Source organism: Phocoena sinus, chromosome 10 (assembly GCF_008692025.1).
Source record: "Phocoena sinus isolate mPhoSin1 chromosome 10, mPhoSin1.pri, whole genome shotgun sequence".
In the NCBI taxonomy this organism is placed as follows: Eukaryota; Metazoa; Chordata; class Mammalia; order Artiodactyla; family Phocoenidae; genus Phocoena; species Phocoena sinus.
The window spans coordinates 10,562,742-10,585,812 of record NC_045772.1 but is presented as its reverse complement, the minus strand read 5'-3'; the positions used below and the strand labels follow the sequence as shown (position 1 = coordinate 10,585,812).

The 23,071-nt window shown below is 57.6% G+C and overlaps 1 protein-coding gene across 7 annotated transcripts; it reads left to right on the top strand.

Annotated features, from left to right (window-relative positions):
* Window positions 1-433: 433 nt before the first annotated feature.
* On the top strand, window positions 434-21,974 carry LOC116760102 (pyridoxal phosphate phosphatase). Of its 7 annotated transcripts, none has more exons than XM_032644402.1 (18): window positions 434-837; window positions 1,998-2,040; window positions 2,273-2,377; window positions 3,523-3,599; window positions 3,909-4,020; window positions 4,112-4,188; window positions 4,690-4,828; window positions 5,388-5,456; window positions 5,610-5,700; window positions 6,122-6,267; window positions 7,235-7,346; window positions 7,715-7,796; window positions 7,887-7,967; window positions 8,482-8,598; window positions 9,133-9,230; window positions 9,565-9,730; window positions 10,755-10,849; window positions 20,637-21,974. In XM_032644402.1, exons 1-18 carry the CDS (start codon window positions 779-781, stop codon window positions 20,951-20,953), a joined length of 1,986 nt encoding a protein of 661 aa, XP_032500293.1. In that variant the 5' UTR covers window positions 434-778; the 3' UTR covers window positions 20,954-21,974. The 7 variants fall into 7 exon arrangements, with proteins under 7 accessions (XP_032500293.1, XP_032500288.1, XP_032500294.1 ...); XM_032644397.1 differs by lacking the exon at window positions 20,637-21,974 and adding an exon at window positions 12,278-12,690 and having other exon boundaries at window positions 435-837; XM_032644403.1 differs by lacking the exon at window positions 20,637-21,974 and adding an exon at window positions 12,937-13,132 and having other exon boundaries at window positions 436-837.
* Window positions 21,975-23,071: the final 1,097 nt, after the last annotated feature.

Sequence of the window (23,071 nt, the reverse complement as noted above, 5' to 3'; positions counted from 1 at the left end):
GAGGAGCAGGCAGGAGTGTCTTATCCACTCTTCCAGGTGGGCAGCGTCAGGACAGCTGACCCACAGGCCATTAGGGACAGTGAGTCCAGAGTTCCAGGGAGTTGTCCAAGGGCACGCTGCAGCAGCGTGGCCCCAGGAAGCCAAAGCCTCCAGCCCATCTTCCAGCAGGGGAGCAGGGGTTGACCTTTAGCTCAAGGTGGCCAGGAGGTCCTTCCAGAAGGGAGTCTAGGACAGCATCCTTTGGGAGGCCTAGATGGGCCTGTCCTTGGCCTCTGCCTCCTAAACATGGAACGCTGTTTTCCCTTTAAGAGGATGCCAAGGTTATTTATACCCAGGGCTTGCAGGCCGGAGGGTGGGGCAGGAACCCAGGAAGCCGGGCAGGCGCGGTGGCAGGAACGGGCTTACCTGCTTCCCGCCACCGGGGCTGGGCGGGGAGGAGCGGGGAGGAGGGGCCGCGCGCACAACCTGTGGATCTCCAGGCGGCCGGCGGACCCACACTCGCCGGGGCCGTAGAGGGGGGCGCCCTTGGGGGGCCCGGAAGACGCGAAAGAGCGAGAAAACAAACTTGGAGAGAGGAGTGACCTGGGGGCCGGGGGCGGAGTCGCCAGCGGGGGAGGAGAGAGTGAGCTGCAGCGAGAGCGCGGCTGGCCCAGGAAGCGGAGAGCGCCGCCCACCCACCCGGGGCGAGAGAGGCGCCGCGGGCAGAGGCAGGCTGGGCCGGGGGCTGTCGGGCCCTCGACCCCCACCGTGACCCCGCAGCCCCCAGCCCGCCCCCAAGATGATGAAGAGGCAGCTGCATCGCATGCGGCAGCTGGCCCACACGGGCAGCTTGGGACGGTGAGTGTCAACCCCTTCCCTTCCAGTCCCATTCTCACCTGGCAGGACCCTAGAGGAGGTGGGAGGCCGGGGGGGGGGGGGGGAGACTGAGGACAGCTGGACAGCCACCTTCTGACTGGCCATCTCTTTTCCTCCCCTCTGAATGCCATCCCTTCTCCTAGCCAGAGCAGGAGGGGCAGGCGCTGACTTTTGGGGGAAGGGGCACCCCTACCCCTGACTGGAGGGTGGGTGGAGGATCAAGGATGCTGGGTCTTCTCTGTCTCCACGAGCCCCTGAGTGGACGGTCCTCCCTGGCCTCACTTGTCCCCTCTGTACAAGGGGGGACTGTTAACCATCTCTGGTTGCCTGCGGGGGAGGGATGGTCAGGGCCCCAGACCTTGGGGGAGCAGCAGAGATAGGGTCCTGGCAGCGATGGGAGGAGGGGCCGCCCCTGCCCTGCCCTGCGCCTCTTCCTGCCGTCCTCCAGCCCAGAGGCGTCCTTGCTTCTCTGTCTTGCTTCTGCTTTTCTCAGCCTCAGGTGGAAACATCCCCACATTCCCACCACAGTCCCTGAGCTGGTGGTGTGGAGGGCGGAAATTTGGGGAGCTCCCAGGGCCTGTCTTCTCTCCTCTTCCCCCTGCGCTGGGGGTTTCTCATTCCCTGGGCTCAGGGGAGCGGACTGGGTGCCCACAGGCCTGCTGTAGGCACACACTGGCACAGATGCCTATATGAGCGTGGACAGTCAGGCCGACTTGCTCGGAGCCTTAGTGTCCCCACGTGTCCCCGGGCAGGGGCCCAGGACCTGCCCACCACCACAGTCCAGAGCCCTTTGTAACCAACAGCCCAGGAGTCTGAGCTCGCACACTTCCTGTTCTTGGGGCAGCCCGGGCCTCCTCTCCCCAGGTCAGCAGAGAGAGGCGCCCCCAGTCCCCGCTTCGGTTTCGTCCGCCCTCTCTGGGGACACAGCCCTGGGTGGAGGAGGAAAAAGCCCGGTATCCTATTCCCGCCCCCATGGAATGTGTTCCGACGGGGATGAGGCAGGCGGGCCACCCAGGGCAGCCTGACTGGGAGGGGCGCTGGAAGCATCTGAGGTTCAGGTGCCCTGTTTGCAGTGGGGGGGCAGGAGGAGGCGGGGGTTTCCTAACCTGGGCCAGCTCAGCAGAAGCTGTCTCCCCCTGCAGCACCCCGGAGACTGCCGAGTTCCTGGGGGAGGACCTGCAGCAGGTATGTGCCTGGGCCGGCAGCGGGTGGCAGGGCAGGCCCATGCAGGCTGTCAGCAGAGGGCCAGGCAGGGATGCCAGTCGGGGGCCTGAGTTGAGTCATTCCAATGCTGTTGGCAATGGGGTCCCCAGGAGGAGGGAAGAGAAAGGTAGTTCCTGCTCTGGGGGAGAACAGGACAGTGGGGCATGGGGGACAACAGCCCCCCACGATCCATAACCCCTGGACCCCCTCCCAGGTGGAGCAGCGACTGGAGCCGGCCAAGCGAGCAGCCCACAATGTCCACAAACGGCTGCAGGCCTGTCTGCAGGGCCAGAGCGGGGCGGACATGGACAAGCGGGTGGTGAGTGGGGGTCCCAGGGAGGAGGGGCCTGGGCAGGACACCTCTGTCCAGTGGGGCAGCGGGGTCGGGGCTGGGGTCTCCCCACTAGTCTGAGTCTCTGACACCAAGGGGGTGGAGACTGCTCTGTCCCAAGGCTCCTCCGGCACCCCACTCATGAGGTCCTATTTCTTCCCTATCCCCTTCTTGACGCCGCCCGCCTGCACCAATCTTCTGAGCCACAGCCAGGCTTCTGACAGCACCTGAACCTCTCTGTCCAATCAGCACCCAGAGCAGGTTCTCACAACTGGGCAGTCTGTGAGGGCTTCCTGAAAGAAGTGGCATTTGAGCTGGATTTTGAGCGTTACTCACTGGTGTTAACCAGTAGCCAGTATTTATGGACTGATTACTGCTAGTCTGTTACTAGGATATCTCCATGCGTTGCCTCACTTAATGTGAAAACAACCTTAGGAGGAGGCGGCCCTTATTAGCACTGTGTACCGAGGAGGAAACAGAGACAGAGAGGTAAAGTGACCCACTCAAGGTCACACAGCTGGTAAGTGGCAAAACTGAGATTCGAATTCTGGTCTCCCTGACCTAAGCTGGTGCTCTCTACAACGCTAGGTAGGAATGTGGGGGGGGGCAAACTTGTAACTGGGCAACAGTTCCGTGTGGCCAGAGCAATAGGGAACCGTGGAGGGTTTTGAGCTCCGCAGGGGCTAGGTCAGCCACAGATGCCCTACGGCAGGGGAGAGGGCCCACTCTGAGGTTGTGTTCCTGGCTCCTCCGCCCTCCCTCTAACTGTGAACTGGGGCAAACTCCATGCCCTCTGTTTTTAGTTTTCCATTCAGTGATGGGACTTGGTCCATTACTCCTTCCTGCCCAATCATGTGCCTTCTGGGAGGGGGCAGGGGGGCCTCAGATGGGTGGAGGCTTTGTACATGGTTACGGGGAGCTGTCACCTCCACCGTGCCTTGTCATCTTCCTGCTTCTACTGTCACCTGTGTCCGTGGCCCTCCTGGGTTCCCGCCTCCCCTGTCCACGCCCAGGGCCTTGGTGGGGATTCTGCCCCTAGGAGACTCGCCATGTGCTCAGGCAGGGGCGTGGAAGCAACCCAGTGGGCGAGCACACGCGCTCACGCTCACAGCCGGCCCTGCCCTTCCCTGCAGAAGAAGCTTCCCCTCATGGCTCTGTCCACCACGATGGCCGAGAGCTTCAAGGAGCTGGACCCCGATTCCAGCATGGGGTGAGCACGGACAGGGACCTTGGCCCTCACCTGGAGATGCCAAGGAGGGATCTGGGTCAGGAGAGTGTCCCAGTCAGGGAGGGCATCGACGGTGGAAGGATGACCAGGCTGGGAAGAGTGTCTGGGCTGGGAACAGTGTCCAGGTCAGTGAGGGTGGCCAGGCCTGCAAGGGCGTTGGGCTCAATGAAGACGAAGGAGAGATAGAAGAGACAGGGGGTGATGGGGAGGGAGGAGGCCCCCCTGCCCAGTCTCTCCAGAGGGGGGTGAGGGGCTGTGGGGGCCCGGGCCCACTGGGTGCTGTGTCCACAGGAAGGCCTTGGAGATGAGCTGTGCCATTCAGAACCAGCTTGCTCGCATCCTGGCTGAGTTTGAGATGACCCTGGAGCGGGACGTCCTGCAGCCGCTCAACAGGCTGAGTGAGGTGACCCTGCCCCCTCCCTCTGCCCCCAGCTTCCCCAGCCTCCAGCTCCCACCTCCGCAGCCCGCTGAACCCTTCCTGTGCCCGCCCCCAGGAGGAGCTGCCAGCCATCCTCAAGCACAAGAAGAGCCTGCAGAAGCTGGTGTCTGACTGGAACACACTCAAGAGCAGGTGGGAGCCACAGCCTCTAGGTGAGGTTCACGCCTACTTCAGCCTACGGATGTGGCCACAGAGCTTCGAGGCCCTTCCCCCACCAGGAGGACGCTGCAGGGCCCACCGAGTCCAGTGTGTGTCCTTGTGCGCACGCCTGGTCCTTAGGAAGACATATGGGGACAGTGCATGTGAGGGTGCCTCTGTGCGCGTATGTGCATGTGCTTGTGTCAGCTGGGGTACCCAAAAGCCCGGGATAGCGGGAAACAATCCTCCAAGATCTCTGGATGGCGGGAGGGGCCCCACCCTCCACTCTGGAGGTGCGTGGCCATGATCACCAAGCCCACCACCAGGGGGTGCGCCAGAGCACTCTGCCCAGGGTGGGCAGAGACCCAAGGCCAGTTCAGCTCTGGGATTTGCATCTATAAATTCCGGAATCCTATGTGGTCAGGCCTATGGAGGGGCCCTTGGCTCTGGACATGCGATGGGGACGTAACCACCCCACCTTGGGATCATCCCCAGGCTCAGTCAGGCAGCTAAGAACTCAGGCAGTGGCCAGGGCCTGGGTGGCGGCCCGGGCAGTTACACCACCACAGCCAACAAGGCGGAGATGCTGAAGGAGGAGGAGGAGGAGCTGAAGAGGAAGGTGGAGCAGTGCAAGGTGAGGGGCACTTGGACTTCCTGCGTGTGTGGTGGTGGCACGGGTGGTTGCTGTCCCCATTTCTCAGATGGCAAAACTGAGGCTCAGAGAGGTGACGTGACTTGCCCCAGGCCACATAGCTAGGAAGCAGCAGAGCCGGGATTTGAACCCAGGCTGTCAGGCTCCAAGGTCTGTGTACTTAACCATCACCTTGTAGCCACTTCTGTCTATACCATACGCATAACACCTGGGAGGGAGAGCCGCCTGTTCACCGGAGTCTCAGTGCGTTTGCTAAGTGAGTGAATGAGTGAACGAAGGGTGGGTGAACAAATGAGGGGTGAGTAACACAAGGCACTGTGCTGAGGATATAGGGACACAGAGAAGAGGACTAGAAGCTGTAAAAGCCCCCCAAGAGTTCAAAGGGGTCCCTGCGGGCTGGCCCCAGGAGCAAACCGTAAGCAGTGAGAGGAGAGCTGGTTGTGACCCTCCCCGTACAGCTTGGGCAAGTTGCTATCCCCTCCAAGCTTCCCCGCTGGGCCCCAGCCTCGCTGGTATAAGCCCTCCCCTCTCTGTCCCCAAGGACGAGTACTTGGCCGATCTGTACCACTTTGCCACCAAGGAGGACACCTATGCCAACTACTTTATCCACGTGAGTCCAAGACCAGGCTCCTGCCACCCGGAGCTCAGGGGCCACTGAGACCCCCTGCAAGATGGTGGGAGGGAGGGGTGTCTGCGTCTGTGGCCCCTGGGGGAGGCTCAGCTTCCCTCACTTCCCCCCGGGGGTGCCCCCTTGTCCCCATAGCTCATGGAGATTCAGGCCGATTACCATCGCAAGTCTCTGAGCTCGCTGGACACGGCCCTGGCTGAGCTGAGGGAGAACCACAGCCAAACAGGTGGGGACACGGGCAGGCCCCGACCCCCACCCCTGACCCCCACCCTACTTGGGGCACGTTAAGAAGCTTGCACTCCATCACGAAAGGCAGCAGGGAGCCAGGGATGAGTTCTGAGCAGGGGGGCGCTCAATTAGATTTGCGATGAAGAGATTGCTCCGGCTGCGTGGAGGATGGAATGAAGGGGCAGGACTGGAACCCTGTTAGGAGGCAGGAGGGAGGTGACTGTGTCCCGGACTGGGGTGGGGGCAGTGGAGGTGGGCGGATTCAAGAGATGTGTTGGATAATTTCAGGATGTGTGGCATGGGTGGTCAGGAGGGAGGTGGTAGCCCCTTGAGAACGTCTGGGGATGCCCCTGTCTGCCCTGACCTCGATGCTCAGAGGTGGGAGGACCCTGGGCCGCTGATCTGTCTCGTCCCTGCAGACCCCTCCCCCTCGATGATGGCCGCCCCCTTCTCCAGGGTGTATGGGATGCCTCTGGGAACCCACCTGCGAGAGCTGGGCCGGGACATCGCCCTGCCCATCGAAGCCTGCGTCATGATGCTGCTTTCTGAGAGCATGAAGGAAGAGGTGGGGCTCACTGGAGTGGGTGGGGAAGGAACACCAGGGCCCTCACTCGGTCCCACACCTCCCACACGCTGGCTGTTGCTGGCACCTGTAATCTCACCATTAGCGTACAGGTGCCGGGAGAAGGCGTGGCCTCCTGCTGAACTGATTCCACCTCCCACTTAATGATGCTCACATGGGCTGGGCACTGTGCCATCAGCCCTTTGCGCCCCTTGTTCCATTGGATTATCCCAATAACCCTTGGAGGGAGCCCTCATTGGCTCCATTTTGCAAGGGGGAGGCAGAGGCCAATGGGTAGACGTGCCCAGCAGGTGAGAAAGTGGCGGTGAAGCCGGAGACTCCACGAGTCACAGCCACACGCTGCCCTCATCCATCCTTTGCACCTCGGTCGTGCTGGTGTATCGGCTGCTTTCCTAAGGACAGACCCTTAGGAGGTGGACCCCACCCAAAGACAGACCTAGGCTTCAGGACAGTCCTGCTGGGCCTCCTATCTCCCTTTCACTTCTAACCAGACTCCTGTCTCCCCACGACTTTTCTGAGCTCCTCCCAGACTTCCCGGTTTTGTTTTGGTTTTTTTTTGCGGTACGCGGGCCTCTCACTGCTGCGGCCTCTCCCATTGCGGAGCACAGGCTCCGGATGCGCAGGCTCAGCGGCCATGGCTCACGGGCCCAGCCGCTCCGCAGCATGTGGGATCTTTCCGGACCGGGGCACGAACCCACGTCCCCTGCATCGGCAGGCGGACTCCCAACCACTGCGCCACCAGGGAAGCCCCTAGACTTCCCCTTTTGCTCAGAATCTTAGACCTTAAGAGTCGAGAGGAACCACGAATACGGTGGTGTTCACTCTGCCCACCAGCCCAGTGGGCCCCCGAGGCCTACTCCAGGCCATGAGTGGGCCAGGGCCTCCCAACCGGGGTGTCCTGCCCCGCCCACCCCTCTGTGATCCCCACCTGCCCCCTCTCGCACCTCAGGGCCTCTTCCGTCTGGCCGCCGGGGCCTCGGTGCTGAAGCGCCTCAAGCAGACAATGGCCTCGGACCCCTGCAGCCTGCAGGAGTTCTGCTCTGACCCCCACGCTGTGGCAGGTACCTGCTCTGAGGAGCCCTGGGTGGAGAGGCTTCCCCCCAAATCCCTTCCCTGAAGCTGCCTGAAATGATCCCATGATAGTTTGGCTTAAGGCCTGATAACCTGCCAAGAAGACATCTGAGGAGACATAGGAGTCCTTAATGTTGAGGTTCATGGTGAGCCCCCTGAAACGTGTGTATGTTTTTCTGCGGACAACATCACTAGGCTTCATCATTTTCTCAAAAGGGCCCGTGGCCCAAAGAAATGATCAGACCTAGACACATTAGTGTGAACAAGAGCTAAAGGTTCCTAACATGGAGAGAGCTGAGGACTGGGGGTAAAGTTGGGGGCTGGGAGGGCTGCATCTGAGCCCCCGCCACCACTCCAGGTGCCCTCAAGTCCTACCTGCGGGAGCTGCCGGAGCCCCTGATGACCTTTGACCTCTATGATGACTGGATGAGGGCAGCCAGGTGAGGATGGCGGGGGGCAGGTGCTGGGGAGGATGAGGCTACAGAGGGGCCACCCAGGGCGGGCTCACCAGGTCTCTGCCCCGTCCACAGCCTGAAGGAGCCAGGAGCCCGGCTGGAGGCCCTCCAGGAGGTGTGTAGCCGCCTGCCCCGTGAGAACCTCAGCAACCTCAGGTGAGCCCCCAGCCCACACCCAGGCCTCCCCCAGCCAAGGCCCAGCTACCACTTCAGGGCCATGGGCTGGTATCCTTGTCCTAAGCAATATTTCGGAAAATACCACTTTGATGTATTAACTGTATTTTTGTTATACGAGACATGGAACTGAACACATACCTTGAACCTGGAAGCCACACCACCCGGCTTTAAATCCCACCTCTGCCGCTATGTGGTCCTAGGCTAGCAATTTAACTCTCTGTGCCTCGGCACCCTCATGTGGAAGACTTGGAGCATAACAGTCCCTACTCTGTAGGGTGGCTGGGAGGTTCTCAACTTAGTGCCTGACACGTAGGTGGTGTTCAGTAGGTCAGCTAACGTAACTAGTAAAAATGTTCCTAAACGTCCTGTGTGGTGTCTTTGCCACTCTTTGGCAATCCCAGGCTGGAGAAGTCTCAGGTCTCGGGGGGCATCCATGGGTGTTCATGGCCCAAGATGCCCTGCCCCTGGTCCAAGTCCCCCTCCCACGCCCCAGGTACCTGATGAAGTTCCTGGCACTGCTGGCCGAGGCGCAGGAGGTGAACAAGATGACACCCAGCAACATCGCCATTGTCCTGGGGCCCAACCTGCTGTGGCCCCCTGAGAAAGAAGGGTGAGTGGCCACAGGTTGGGGGGAAGGTGGCAGTCCCCTCCCCCCCAACATCTGCTGCTTACTTTTCCCCTGGGCCTCAGTTTCCCCATCCTTGGAGTAATTGTCAAGGCTGCTGTGACGAGCGGCCAAAGGGATCATGGATCTCATGGGGCTTTGGAGATAGGCATTCTGGGTAAAGGCAGTAATGGGGTGCTTGGTGGCCTGTTACGGGGAGCTGGGAGCCCAGAGATCTGATTCTAGCGCGCCCCCCCCCCCCGCCCCCCACTTTCCAGAGATGGGCCTTAGGAAGTCACTCTGGACCTTCATTTCCTCATCTGTAAATTGGAGAGAAACGAGACAGACATTGAGGATGTTTGCTTTGGGAGTTAGATGAGATAATAAACGGAGAAATGTTTTGTAAACTGTAAAGAGCTGTGATATGTGAGGGGTTATTCACCTGATCCTTGTGTCCCCAGTGCCCAGCACAGGGCCAGAGAGTTGGGGTCACTAGACTTTGCTAAATGATGACTCACTTTCACTTTCTTTTTGTCCCAGGGACCTGGCCCAGCTGGATGCAGCCTCCGTCTCATCCATCCAGGTGGTGGGCATGGTCGAGGCTCTGATACAGAATGCAGACACCCTCTTCCCTGGAGGTAAAGCTCCCGCCTTTGTGAACGTGTCCCTTTTCGTGCCTTCATCTGCCCAGCTTGGTGCCCTCCAGACTCAGCTTCAGTCCCTGGCAACCCTGCAAACTCACCACGAGGCCTGGAGGAAATGGCTCCTCCACTCTGAGCCTCAGTTTCTCATCTGTAAAATGGGGGTGATGATGCCTGCTTCGTGGGATTCTTGTGAGGCCCACCTGGGAGTGGGAAGGCGAAACATGGTCCAGACAACATCCAGAGAAAGGGAAAGTGGTCCCAACACCGGCTGAGGAGGGGAGGCCTGAGGAAGCTCTGTAAGTTCAGATCTGCTCCCTTCTGTCTGCAGATATCAACTTCAACGTGTCAGGCCTGTTCTCAGCGCCTGCACCCCAGGACAAGGTCAGCGACAGGCCGGCTTCTGAGGAGCTTCCATCGATTGCCACACCCACCCCGGCCCCTGTACCAGCTCTGGCTCCGGCCCCTGCCCCAGCCTCAGTGGCTCTCAAGGAAAGGTAAGGACTGATGGGTGTGAATGGCCCCTGTCCTGGCCTTGAGATGCCTAGCCTGAGACACCATCTCTCAGGGTGTCCAGTAGCATTTTAGGAAATATAATTATTATATTTTCATCCCAAATACCAGGTTTCCCAGTTTGGAGTGGGTAGGATAGAGACCTCACAGGCATATTCTTCTCAACCTCTGATGTGTTCCCTTCTGTGTTATATGGTTCTTTACTGGGCACCTACTGTGTGCCAGGCGCTGTTTCAGACCCTGGAGATTTAGGGAACTAGGGAACTGATCATTTTGGAATGTGTAAATTCTGTACCTTCCAGTCTTCTCTTTGATCCTTTAAATCGGGAGGTTTAACATGGTGCCATGTTTCCTCCGTACCCAGCGGGTATTGATCAGTTATCACAGATTGCTGGGGCCCAAACCATGAATTTCCTCAGATGCGCAAGACAGACAAATGCTGCCCTTAGAGCTCGCATTCCAGGGAGTGGGGAGACAGAATCAACCAGAACACCGATAAAGACACAGTATAATGTCAGGCGGTGATGTGTGCTACGAAGGACAGTAGAGCAGGGTCGGGGGGTCGAGTAGGGAACAGGAGTCAGGCAAGGGGGGCTCAGGAAAGGCCTCCCCAAGGAGTAGCCAATGGAACAGAGCCAGGAATGAGCCCTGGCCTCCTCCCCTGCTTCTCGTCCGTTCTCTGGCTTCTAGTGGCCAGAACATCCCGTAAAGATCACATGGAGGCTGAGAGCTGAGATACAGGGGAGGCCCTGCTTTCTACCCCACATCTTGGTCACATGAGGGACCTCAGACACTGTCGCAGTGTCACACAGCAGCCAGGGCTCAGTGGATACAAACTCTGGCCCATGCCAGAAGCGTCTTATCAGATCCCAGGCCCAGCCACAAAGTGGTGGAGAACAACTCCTAGGAGGACCCAAACTCAGCCTGTTGGCTGGGAATCTCCCCAGGATTCCAGGAGTCCTCTGGGTGATGGCCAAGGCTGACCCTGACCCTCTCCTTCCCTCGCAGGGCAGAGTCTGAGGCACCCCGCAGACCAGCCTCCCCCAAGGTCAGTAGGAGCTCCCTGGAGGCAGCGACCCCAACAGAGGACATGGCTCGGAGGAGTGAGTTGGCTGTGGGAGGAGAAGGGGGGCAGAGGGTGGGCAGGGAGAGGGGCCGGGCAATCCCAGACTGTCCCATGTTTTCAGAAAGCCAGGGGAGACCAGGAATCCAGGTGGCTAAGGGCCCAGGTTTGCTGCCGGACACTCTGGGTTCAGATTCCAGCTCTGTGACCTTGGGCAGGTGACTTCACCTGTCTGTGCCTCAGCTTCCTCCTCTGTGGAATGGGACAATAACTGCACCTGCCTTGTAGGGCTGTTTGGAGAATTAAATGGTGCTGCCTGGCCCATACCCAGCACACAGTAAATGCTCGATAAAGGTCAGCGATTGAGTGTTGGGGGCGGTGGAGTTCAGTCCCTCAAGAAGACCAGGGATCACAGAGTGGAGAGGGAGGATGGGGTCTTCAAAAGACAGCGAAGGAGGGCGGTGGTGGTGGTAGTGGTGGCTTGGTAGCCTCCTTCTGAGCCCCTTTGGTGCATTCACCTGTTCAGGTGGCCTAAAGCCAGGCAGGTGAGGAGGCCGAGGGTTCAGGTGCAGAGTCTGCCAGGGTAACTAGGACACTTGGGACACCCAGCCCAGGAGGCTCTAGAGTTTTCCACCCGGATGGGAGTAGATGGAGCAGCATCAGGAGCCTCTGGACCAGCAGGAGCTGGCAGGTCGCACAGGGATCTCCTTACGGGAGGGGGCTTCTAGCCACCTTTCCTGGATGGGGTGCAAGCAGGATGTTTGCTCACTGGAGCACAAGTCAAAGGACGGTCACAGCATCACCTGCACTGGTCCTCACGTCAGCCCTGGGAGGTCAAGGCTGTCATCTTATCTCACCGATGAAGAAACTGAGGCTCCCGGGGGCAAGTGATTTGCCCAGGCCCTCCAGTGGGTGGAGACAGAGCTAGGACCAGGGGCCAGATGTCCTGCCCCACCTAGCCCCTCGGCTGCCTTGTGAGGTTGGACTGTGCAGGGGGATCTGAGCGCTGGGGTGCGGCAGTTCTGGTGGGCTTCTGAGAGGAAGTGAGGAGGACCCAGGTGGCAGGTGGAACACGCAGCAGTTCTTAATTCAGCAGCTCTGCACTGAGCACGTACACTGCGCTAGCCAGCTGGACGTCAGCTGGCCTCACTCAGTTTACATTCTAGTCAGGGAGACAAGCAGTAATCGAGCAAAATTAAAACTGACGAGATCATTTCAGAGGGCAAGAAGTCCCATGAAGAAAATACGACTGGAAAATATGCCAGTAACTGGGGCAGGGCGGGGGAGGGGCCCTCTAGCTGAGGACAGACGTGCACGGAGGCCCGAATGGTGAGCAGCCAGCGTGGAAACTGTTCCCGGCAGAGCAAACGGCAGATACAGCAGATTCGAAGATCCCAAGGTGGCATCGAGCTTGGGGATTTGCCGCAGGCAGTGTGAATGCCTAACCGCCCCTCTCCTTCCTCCACAGCCAAGCGCCCAGCGCCGGCCAGACCCACTATGCCGCCCCCCCAGGTCTCCAGCACCCGCGGCTCCCCTCCAGCCCCACCCCCGCCCCCTGGCTCTGGCAGCCCTGCGACCCCCCGGGCTCTGCCCCGCCGTCTGGTTGGCAGCAGCCTCCGGGCCCCCATGGTGCCACCCCCGTTGCCCCCCACTGCCCCCCAGCCTGCCCGGCGCCAGAGCCGGCCCCCACCAGCCTCCCCCAGCCCGGCCTCCCCGGGGCCAGTCTCCCTCGTCCCAGTCTCTCTGAGCGCACCTGCCGATGTGGACCTGGGGGCGGCCGCAGAGGAGGGAGGGGCCCCTGAGGCTGCAGGCAGGGCCCCCACTCCCCCGGTTATCCCCCCTCAGCCCCGGCCCAGGAGCCTCGCCTCAGAGACCGACTGAGCTGGCGGCTTCTCCCCGACAGCCCTCAGCATCCCCTCCTCCCCACCTTGTCCTCCCAGGACACAGCCCTCACCCCTCCCAAGGGGGTGAGGGCCTCCAGCCTTTGCCTACAAGTGCCTCGGTGTCCGCTGGGTCGGCCCCCACGGCAAGGAGGACTCAGGACAGTCCTCCACTTCCAGACCTCTTACTCTTGGATCCACCCTGGGCTTGGGGGCGCCCCTCAGCCAACTCCCCACTCTCTGGCAGGGTCCCAGGGGAGCCGCCGGAAGGAAGGAGAGGCTTCCCTGCTCCTACAGGACTTTTATTTTTCTCTTGCCAACATATTTTTTTGTAAGGCTGGTAAATAAATTATTTTGGACAAAACTGGAGCAGCTGCCCAAATGATAGTTTTATTTTCTGTTCTTGAAATAAAGAAGCCACTTTGATAAAGGGGAAAAAATTACCTATTCTTTGCCTCCTTTCTTTTTCCCTGTCTGAAATAATAACAGCCAACATTTTTAGCACTTACTCTGTGCTACCCATTGTGCTTTTCTATGCATGATTTCCATTTAATCCTCTTCCAGGGAAGTAAATCCCATTACCTCTTACAGGTGAGGAGACTGAAGCTCAGAAGATGACCACGGTCACATGGCAAGTGAGGCATGGACCTGGCCCAGGTCTGCCTGATTCCAGAGCCTGGATCTGTCCCTCACATCCTGAGCAGTTTATTTAACTTCTTGGAGTTTCCTTCATCTGTGAAAACATTTAACAACTTCCACCACAGAAATGTTGGTTTGAGGATTAAAAGAGACACACTTGTAAAGACCAAGGTACCGCCCTTGCACACAGAAGTGCCCTATAAGTGATGACTGCTTGCTGTTTCCCCCAACCTGTGGTGTTCTCTGTTCCCGGAGAAGGCAAGGAAGGCTCCCCTGTGGAGCAGGGATGGATCTGTCCTCAAATATTCCCTGAGGCTGCTCTGTGCCAGACTCTGGGCTAGGTCCCAACTCAGCCCTACGCCCTAGGAGCTCCTGGGAACGGATGGGCAGGAGAACTGACAATTAGAATCAAGTGTCATGGGGGTTCCCTGATGGTCCAGTGGTTAGGACTCCACGCTTTCACTGCCGAGCGCGCAGGTTCAATCCCTGGTTGGAGAACTGAGATCCCGTAAGCCGCGTGGCAAGGCCAAAAAAAAGAAAAAGAATCAAGTGTCATGGCACTGGGAACCCATGTTAGCACACTTAGGGGCAAGCCAATTAACCCAGACTGGTTGTGTGTGTGTGTGTGTGTGTGTGTGTGTGTGTGTGTGTGTGTGTAGGGTGAAGGCCAAGAAGGCTTCCTGGAGGAGATGATATTGAGGGGGAGTCTTTCAGGAGCTAGCCAGCTAAAAAAGGGAAGAAGGAAGAACATTCCAAGCAAAGGAGACCACCTATGCAAAGGCCAGGAGCAAATGCCCAGGGCACTGAGGCACAGAAAATATCAGCCTCAGAGCCTGAGTGACAGGGTGTGGCTTTTCCCAGGTCTTTGAAGCTCCAGTTGCTCCTGGGGGTCAGACACGTCTTCAGAACCTTCTCAGAGGTTGGCAGACCACCTCAGAATTGTGACACATTCCTCCCCAAGTGGGGACCTAGGCAGCTGGGTCCCATCACTACCCTGGGCAACTGGCTACTGCTGCTCTGTCTCCTTCCCGCTCCAGGGTCCTCGGGTGACAGACTGCCTCTAGCCCAGTGCCTCTCCACTCTGGCCTCACAGTGGAATCCCTGGGTAATTAAAAAAGCAAAGAAAATTTGAAATGCCGGGTCTCACCCAAAACAATTAAACTAGAATTTCTGGGATCCTGCAACACAGTGGTATTTTTAAAAAACGTTTCTCAAAAGTCATGGAACTGGACTTCCCTGGTGGCGCAGTGGTTAAGAATCCGCCTATCAACACGGGGGACACAGGTTTGAGCCCTGGTCCGGGAAGATCCCACATGCTGCGGAGCAACTGAGCCTGTGCGCCACAACTACTGAGCCTACACTCTAGATCCCGCAATCCACAACTACTGAGCCCGTGTGCCACAGCTACTAAAGCCTGCGCGCCTAGAACCCGTGCTCCCCAACAAAGAGAAGCCACCTCAATGAGAAGCCCGTGCACCGCAAGGAAGAGTAGCCCCCACTTGCCGCAACTAGAGAAAGCCCACGCACAGCAACGAAGACCCAAAGCAGTCAAAAATAAATAAACGAATATATATTTTTTAAAGTCATGGAACTGTACATTTAAGATCTACACATCTTACTGTATGTAAATTATATCTCAAAAAAAAAAATTTCGTTCCCCTGGGGACTCCACCGCACAGCCAGAGTGGAGAACCACTGGTCTAGACCAAGGGCTCCAGCGTCCGAGAGGACACCGTGTGCCTCTCTCCTCAACACACCCACACTCTTCTCAAGACTTCGCTCGTAACTGGTGTGATCACGGTTCAGAGAGCAATGAGATTTGACCCAAAGATAACATCTCCTTTAGCATCTGTTTTCCTCCTAGCAACCAGCCGTCTTAAGCTTCTGATTGGCTGGGGAACGCGGAGCGGGCCCTATTTTCTACTTGTAACTCCTTATTGGTCAAAAGGAGCGTCAGTCTCTCAGCCTCCCATCCCTGCAAGAAGCTAGTTAGGGCTGAAGCTCAGCGACTACAGGCCCAGAGGAACTAAGGGGAGTGACGAAGGACCAGGCTAGGCCGTCGTTGGTCCCTTTCCCTCGTTGGCGGCCGCGATTCCGCCCTTTTCTCCAGGTTCCCTTAGCTCGCAGCCCAGCTCCTCCCCGAGACTCTAGCCCCCATTGGCCGCGGGCCAGGCCATGACCCCGCCCCCTGGCCCTTGCGGCGCGCCGATTGGCAGGTGCCGGAAACCAGCCAGCTGCGGACGAGCGCGCCGTGCTCGCGGAAAGAGAGCGGCGCGGCGCGAGCGTGCGGGCAGCCAGCCGGCTGCATGGCGAGCTGCGAACGGCTGCACGGCGCGGCCCTGCGCGACGTGCTGGGCCGGGCGCAGGGGGTCCTTTTCGATTGCGACGGGGTGCTGTGGAACGGCGAGTGCGCCGTGCCGGGCGCCCCGGAGCTGCTGGAGCGGCTGGCGCGGGCTGGCAAGGCGGCGCTGTTCGTGAGCAACAACAGCCGGCGCGCGCGGCCCGAGCTGGCCCTCCGCTTCGCGCGCCTCGGCTTCGGGGGCCTGCGCGCCGAGCAGCTCTTCAGCTCCGCGCTGTGCGCTGCGCGCTTGCTGCGCCAGCGCCTGCTCGGGCCGCCGGACGCGCAGGGCGCGGTGTTCGTGTTGGGCGGCGAGGGGCTGCGGGCCGAGCTGCGCGCCGCGGGGCTGCGCCTGGCGGGGGACCCCGACGAGGACCCGGGCTCGGCCCCGCGCGTGCGCGCCGTGCTGGTGGGCTACGACGAGCACTTCTCCTTCGCTAAGCTGAGCGAGGCCTGCGCGCACTTGCGCGACCCCGACTGCCTGCTGGTGGCCACCGACCGCGACCCGTGGCACCCGCTCAGCGACGGCAGCCGGACTCCCGGTGAGCGCGGGGCTGGCGGGGAAACTGAGCTAGGGCGCTTATGCCTCCACTCCTGCGAGTGGGGTGGGGAAGGGGCGTATCCAGGTGACAGGTGGGGAACAGGAGGGATGTGAGGGCGGTCCCCACCCAGCAAGAGCCCAGGATGCTTTCATGTCCACATGTGGTAATTCTTGCAACCGTCACCCTGTGAGGGGCAGCAGTGGGGTCCCGGTTTGACAGATGAGGAAACTGAGGCCCATTGTGGCTCAAGGAGTTGCAGGCGGAATCCAGGGCCCCGACTCCCAATCCTAGCCTTTCTGAACCAGCCTCAAGGGCTCCTGTCATTTTCCCCACCCGCCATCGGGGTGAGGTCGGAGAGTTGGGGACAAAGCCTGGAAGGATTCCCCCCGCCACCGTTGGAGGTTTGGAACAGGAGTTTCTAGCGGCAGGTTGAAGGCAGGTGTGCGGGGAGCACAGAAGGTGGATGGAGTTTGACCTGAGTTCCAGTTCCAGCTCCAGGGCTCTGTAATCTTGTTAAGTTACGTAACCTTTGAGCATCTCTGCCCTGGGTGTAAAATGGGAATAGTAACCATGACAGTTTCGCTGAGGAGAGAGTGATCAGGATGAGTGCCTGCTACACAGTAGGTGCTCAGATGATGTAAATTGTATCCAAGACCTCTCCTATTACAGAGCTTTATGAAGCACCTTGGTGTCTGTTATTTAGTTTCAGAATTACTCTGGAGATGGAAATTATTGTCCCATTTCCCAGTTAAACTGAGGCTAAGAGAAGGGAAGTGAGCCACCCAAGAAAGAGCAAGAGGATCTGAGCTTGGCTCTTGAGGCCACCTTACCCCCAACCTCTAAACCCCACCCCCTCCATCCAAGGCACTCTTCACTGCTGTCATTTGGGAATTCAGATCTGCAGAGAAAGCAGGAGCAAGTGAGCCTCCTACATCTTGGAGGGTTCAAGTTAGACAAGAGCAGGTGGTAGCAGAGGCTAACTGACGGTAGCGTGTGTGTGGACAACCAGTCAGTAAGCTGAGGGCAGGGACAGATCTCCATGACTCACTCCCTGCTGGCCGCTGACTCGATTGATACCGAATCCTAGGAGGGCAGGGTGGGATCGATTGAGGAGTAGACACAGTATTAAGATGGGTGGCAGGGAGGTCCTAGAGCTGAGGAGATCTGGGAAAGCTTCCTGGAGGAGGCATCTTGCAGGACAGGGCACTAGGGAATGGAACAGGGCTTGAGCCATGGCAGAACCAGTTCCAGGCTGAGAATCTTATAGTTCTAGGCCCGTCTTAGCTTTGCTGCATGACCGCTTCAGTCTCAGTTTCCCCATAAATCCAAGGTGAGGGCGCCAGTCAGGGCTCCCAGCTGCACTAGCTCCTGCCTGCCCTGGGCCATGCTATGAAAAGTGAGTTTCTTTGGAGGCCTCAAAGCTCAGGTTAAGGTTTTGGGTTCAGAAACTCCCCCAGGGGCTCAGGAAGGATGGTGTGGAGGAGCTGGGGAGAGACCAGGCCCTGCCCACGCGTGCCCCTTGGGTCTCACCACCCATCTGGCTTTGCCCGCCGGCTCTGCTGGTCTATTCCCACAGCCAAGAGGGGGAGACAGAGCTTAACAAATACAGCGCTGGTGTCCTGTTTGGGCACAACTGAATCATGCAGCTTTCAAAGTGGAATAAAAACACTAATAAAGGCCCCAATATGCATAAAATCTGAAATAATGCTAATCTCACCCCAGTTCCCCCTCCCCAGTCCCTATGGGTCTCCTAAATTGTGTGTTTACCTATCTACCATGTGGCAACCACTTGAGATGGCAAATAGAAATGCCTGTCGTCTTAGGAATACATCACCAGCAAAACATACGCCAGCCTTGGATGACAGGTTGTTGAGAAGAGTGGGATGTAGTGGTCTGAGGACACAGTTATGTTCATAGACTCCCCTGCGTAGTTGCTCGCTCACCCAGGGTACGGATCTTAGTTTCATTCACTGCTCTATTCCCAGTGCCTCACACAGTGCCTGGCATATAGTTGGGCCTCAGTAATATTGGCTGAGTGAGTGAGGTGGGACATGGGGGGCCAAGAGGGATCGGCTCCGACCTGGTAGGAAAGGAAGATGCTGGGACTTCCCTGGTGGCTCAGTGGTTAAGAATCTGCCTGCCAATGCAGGGGACACGGGTTCAAGCCCTGGTGCGGGAAGATCCCACATGCTGCGGAGCAACTAAGCCCGTGCGCCACAACTGCTGAGCCTGCGCTGTGGAGCCCGGGTGCCACAACTGCTGAGGCCCACGCGCCTGGAGCCCATGCTCTGCAACGGGAGAGGCCACCGCAACAAGAGGCCTGCACACAGCGACGAAGAGTAGCCCCTGCTCGCTGCAACTAGAGAAAGGCCCCGTGCAGCAACGAAGACCCAACACAGCCAAAAATAAATAAGTAAATTTATTTTAAAAAGGAAAGGAATATGCTGACAGAGCTACCATTCTTTTTTTTTTTTAATATTTATTATTCATTTATTTATTTATTTTGGCTGTGCCAGGTCTTAGTTGTGGCATGCAAGATCTTTAGTTGCGGCATGCATGCAGGATCTAGTTCCCCGACTAGGGATCGAACCCAGGCCCCCTGTATTGGGAGCACGGAGTCTTACCCACTGGACCACCAGGGAAGTCCCCAGAGCTACCATTCTTGAGCTGAGAAAATCACTTTGGGGTGACGCAGTTGAGCCCTTCCCATCCTGGAAGGAATTTCTAACTAACAGGGCAAATGGCTTTTCTTCCCTACCCAGTTCTCAGGAAAACAAGCAGGCGAGTTCTAGGTCAGAAGTCAGGGAGACCTTCCCAACAGGGTTGCTCTGGGCCAGCTCTGCCTTGATCCTAAGGAAGTTCCTCCTCATCTGGGGGCCGCAGGGCTGAGGATTCTTCCTGTGTGTGCACCTTCTGTGTCTTGGGCTTAATCAAGTTGAGTGTCATCCCCTATGAGAAGGGAGACAGGAGGCCCAGAGCATTTGGGGTCAGACCAGTGGAGTACTGATGTCTAGTAACTGGAAGAGTCTTGATTTACGCCTTTTGCCAGTTTCTGTGGTGTAAGTACTCCCCCCACTGTGGCTGATTTCAGCCTACCAACGTGAAGTCACTTATCATGGGGTTGGGAAGATATGTACACGCCATTCTGTAATATTTCCATCATTAGGATGCAAGTAACCTCAAGAGCATAGATAATGGTAAAATAATTAGGAAGCGATGAGTTTTGAGAATTTATTACCTTTGTTTTAAACATATTTCACTTGATTGTCAAGTTTATATAAGTTGACTTTTAATAGTGGCTTTGTTTAACCACCAACTCATTTCAGAATTCCTGAAAATGAAACATTCAGCACTCGCAAGCCCGTACAGGCTGGCCCTGCATGTGTCTGGGTCAGACCTACCTGAGTGCATATCCTTTATCTGCCACTTATTAAGCTGTGCAACCCTGGACAAGTTACTTAACGACACTGAACATCGGCTTTCTCATCTGTAAAATGGGCGTTCGTGAGCTCCCACACAGCCCCTGGCACTTTAGAATGTGCTCATCATTAGTGTGAAGGTAGAACATTCTGGCACAAAGATGTACCCCTGAGACGGGCACAGTGGACTCATTGTGTGGGACAGGATGGTACTGGGCTGGGAATTAGCCTTTTCTAGACAGTCCTCCTATTGTTAAACACTTGGGTGTGTTCCACAATTTTGCTTATTATAGTTACTGAGGCCACGGACATCTTCAACCATGTAGCTGTTTGTCTCCAGTTTGAATTCTCGCCGTGTGATCACTTTCCCAGTGGAGGCTGACTGGGTCAGAGGTGCGAACATTTCTGTGCCCTGCTGTGTTCCAAAAGGGCTGTGCCAGTTTCTGATGCCAGGAGCACACATTCTTGTAGCAATGACCACAACTGCTGTTTGTTAAGGGCTTTTCTGTTTCCAAAGCATTTGCCCCTGTGGTGCTCACAGCACCTCTTTGAAGGTAGGCATTACTTGGATCCCCCTTTCCAGTGAGTCTAGGGAAACTCAGAGAGGTTGGCTTGCCCAAAGGCGTGTGGCTGCTTGGGTAAAATTGTGAACGGCACGCAGGGCTGACTGAGCCAGGCCCGGTTACACGCAGTGGCTCATTCAGGCCTTACAATACCCACGTGAGATACTGCCATTGATATCCCCATACAAGAGATGGGAAAACTGAGGCACAGGGAGGTTAAGTAGCCTGCCCAAGAAAGGTGGAGATGGGGTGTGAATGCAGGCATCTGGTTGCAGAGTCTGTGCCCTTAACCCCTACACTAAGACTTGGAAGCAGGTGGCCTTTTAACTCATTTCAGTGCCTAATTTGACCCCCATGCCAAGCTGCCTCGATGGGAATTCCAGTTTCCGGGCCTGGGTGCTTTCCCCGCTGCCACCTGCATTAACCGAGTCTCCATGTCCCTGCAGGCACCGGGAGCCTGGCTGCTGCCGTAGAGACAGCCTCAGGCCGCCAGGCCCTGGTGGTGGGCAAGCCCAGCCCCTACATGTTTGAGTGCATCACAGAGCACTTCAGCGTGGACCCCAGCCGCATACTTATGGTGGGCGACCGCCTGGAGACCGACATCCTCTTCGGCCACCGCTGTGGCATGACCACCGTGCTCACGCTCACAGGCGTCTCCAGTCTGGAGGAGGCCCAGACCTACCTGGCAGCCGGCCAGCACGACCTCGTGCCCCATTACTATGTGGAGAGCATCGCGGACATGATGGAGGGGTTGGAGGACTGAGCCCACCTGACCAGCAACTGCGGCTGCAACCCTTGCTCACCCGGTTCCTGTAGATGGAGGTGATGGGCCAAGAGCTGCATTAAGGGCTACCAGCTCCCTGGCCCCAGTTTCTACCCTGGTGGGGCTGGAACCCAGGGAAGATGTCAGGGCCCTCGGACCCCCTTCCAGCAGTGGCTGGGCACTCTTCTGTCCCAGAAGCTGCCCCCTCCCTGCCACTGGTTTACCCTGGCCTGACCCAGCCAGGTGGCCTTATATCCTGCCCTGTGACCTCCGCTTGTTTAAATCTGGGCTCTGCTGCCTTGTGAGGACTTCCCCCAACCCTGAGCACTTAATCCCCTACCTCCTCCCTGGGGCCTCTAGGGCTCTGCCTGCTCCTGGGTCCTGGCCCTGGGTTCCTATTGACCGATCAGAGGTCTAGGTAGCCATGAATCATTATTGTCCTGAGCCCTGAATGGACCGATCAGAAGGCTAAGTGATAGTGACTCGTTGCTGTTGGGTCTTGAGTGGACCAGTTGGGAGCCTAAGCGACTATGACCCTTTCTTGTCCTAGGTCCTGGGTAGACCAATCAGGACCCTAGGTAATAATGACCCATTAGTCTCTTGGATCCTGAATAGAACAATCCGGAAGTCTGAGAGACTGGCCTCTTGACAATCTGGGTCTGACTGGACCAGCCAGGGGTCCAGATTTCTGTTCATAAATACGGGTCCAAGTGCTGAAGACACCCGTCCTCCACAAAGGGGGCCACTTGGTGGCTCTGGGGGCTTCTGTAGCTGAGAGCCCCACCCTCCCTGATCATGGTACCAGACCAGTGTTGACGGTGGTCACAGCTTGGGAGGGGGGCTTTTGTGGCCCGCCCCCCCGTGCTCTCAGTGTTTGCTGTGCCACCTCTCCCCCGCGCCCACCCCCAGCTGTTTATTTATTATTGCGTGCCAGTGATGGTGGGGATGGGGGCTGGGCCTTCCCTGCCACCTCCACCCTGTTGTAACCAGTCCTCCCGATCTTAATAAAGTGCGAGTGGGAGTGTCTGTCGGTTGAAGTCTGTGTCCAGGGTGGGGCGGGGGGAGGAGCCCCTGCCTGAGCCTGCTCTCCCCGGAGCTGGCCCACCCGCTTCGCTTCGTGAAATGGTTTGCCCCAGTTGCAGAGTATTCTCTGTGTGCAGTGGTACCTTAGCACAATGGCACTTTATGCCTCACTGAGTCTTTATATACCAGTCTGTCTCAGTCCTTCAGAAAATCCAGCAAGCTTGCATTACTCATCCCACTTTACTCCTCGGTGGTGTTAAGTTAAACACGACGGCACACCCCTGGAAAGTGTGATCACCTGAGGCAGGATCTGAACTTGTGTGGGCTGACTCCGGGAGGCTGCGGCCCCTCTCTGTGGAGACAGGTGTGAGACCGGTCCTCACCCTCCAGGAGGCTCGGGTGAGGTGCTGCGCACCCCGCTCCATTTCAGGCATCCTTCACACCTGAGCTGCTGCTGTGAACGTGTGCCCTGCTGGCCTCGAGCATCCTCAGTGCCTTCTGCAGAGCAGGTGGCCGTCTGTGAGCTGGCTGAGGGTAGGACTTGGAGGTCTGGGAAATTCTCTTCACTATGATTCTTCTGGGGAAGAGGGAGTACTTGACTGAGCCTGGCTGCATCAGGAAGTGGGAGCAAATGTGCTCTTGTGGAGACTTCTGGTTGTGACGGACTTGGCTCAACCTGGCTAAGGCGTAAGAGAGTTTATTGGCTGCCTCATGAGGTGGTCCAGCACCCTCCAGGTGCATCCCTCTCATCCTCTCACTCTTCTGGGCTTTGGGTGTGAAAGCGGCTGCAGCTATTATGTGATCGCAAAGCATGGCCCAGTATATTTCTCTGCTTGTGACTCTGCTTCAGAAAGATGGGAAGAGCTTGTTGGGGTTGTTTCCTCCAGACCTCTAAAAGTTACAAACCAACAGAAAAAGTCTAAGAACAGCACAGTGAATACCATATGGCCTTCACCTGGACTCCCAGCTAATATTTCAGGAAGCTGATGACACCAATCCACAAAATGAAACAACTCCTTCACATTATACCCCCTGGTTTCAATAGTTACCTAGTTTTGCCTCCCTCCTCCCCCACCCCTGCATGTTGACTACTTT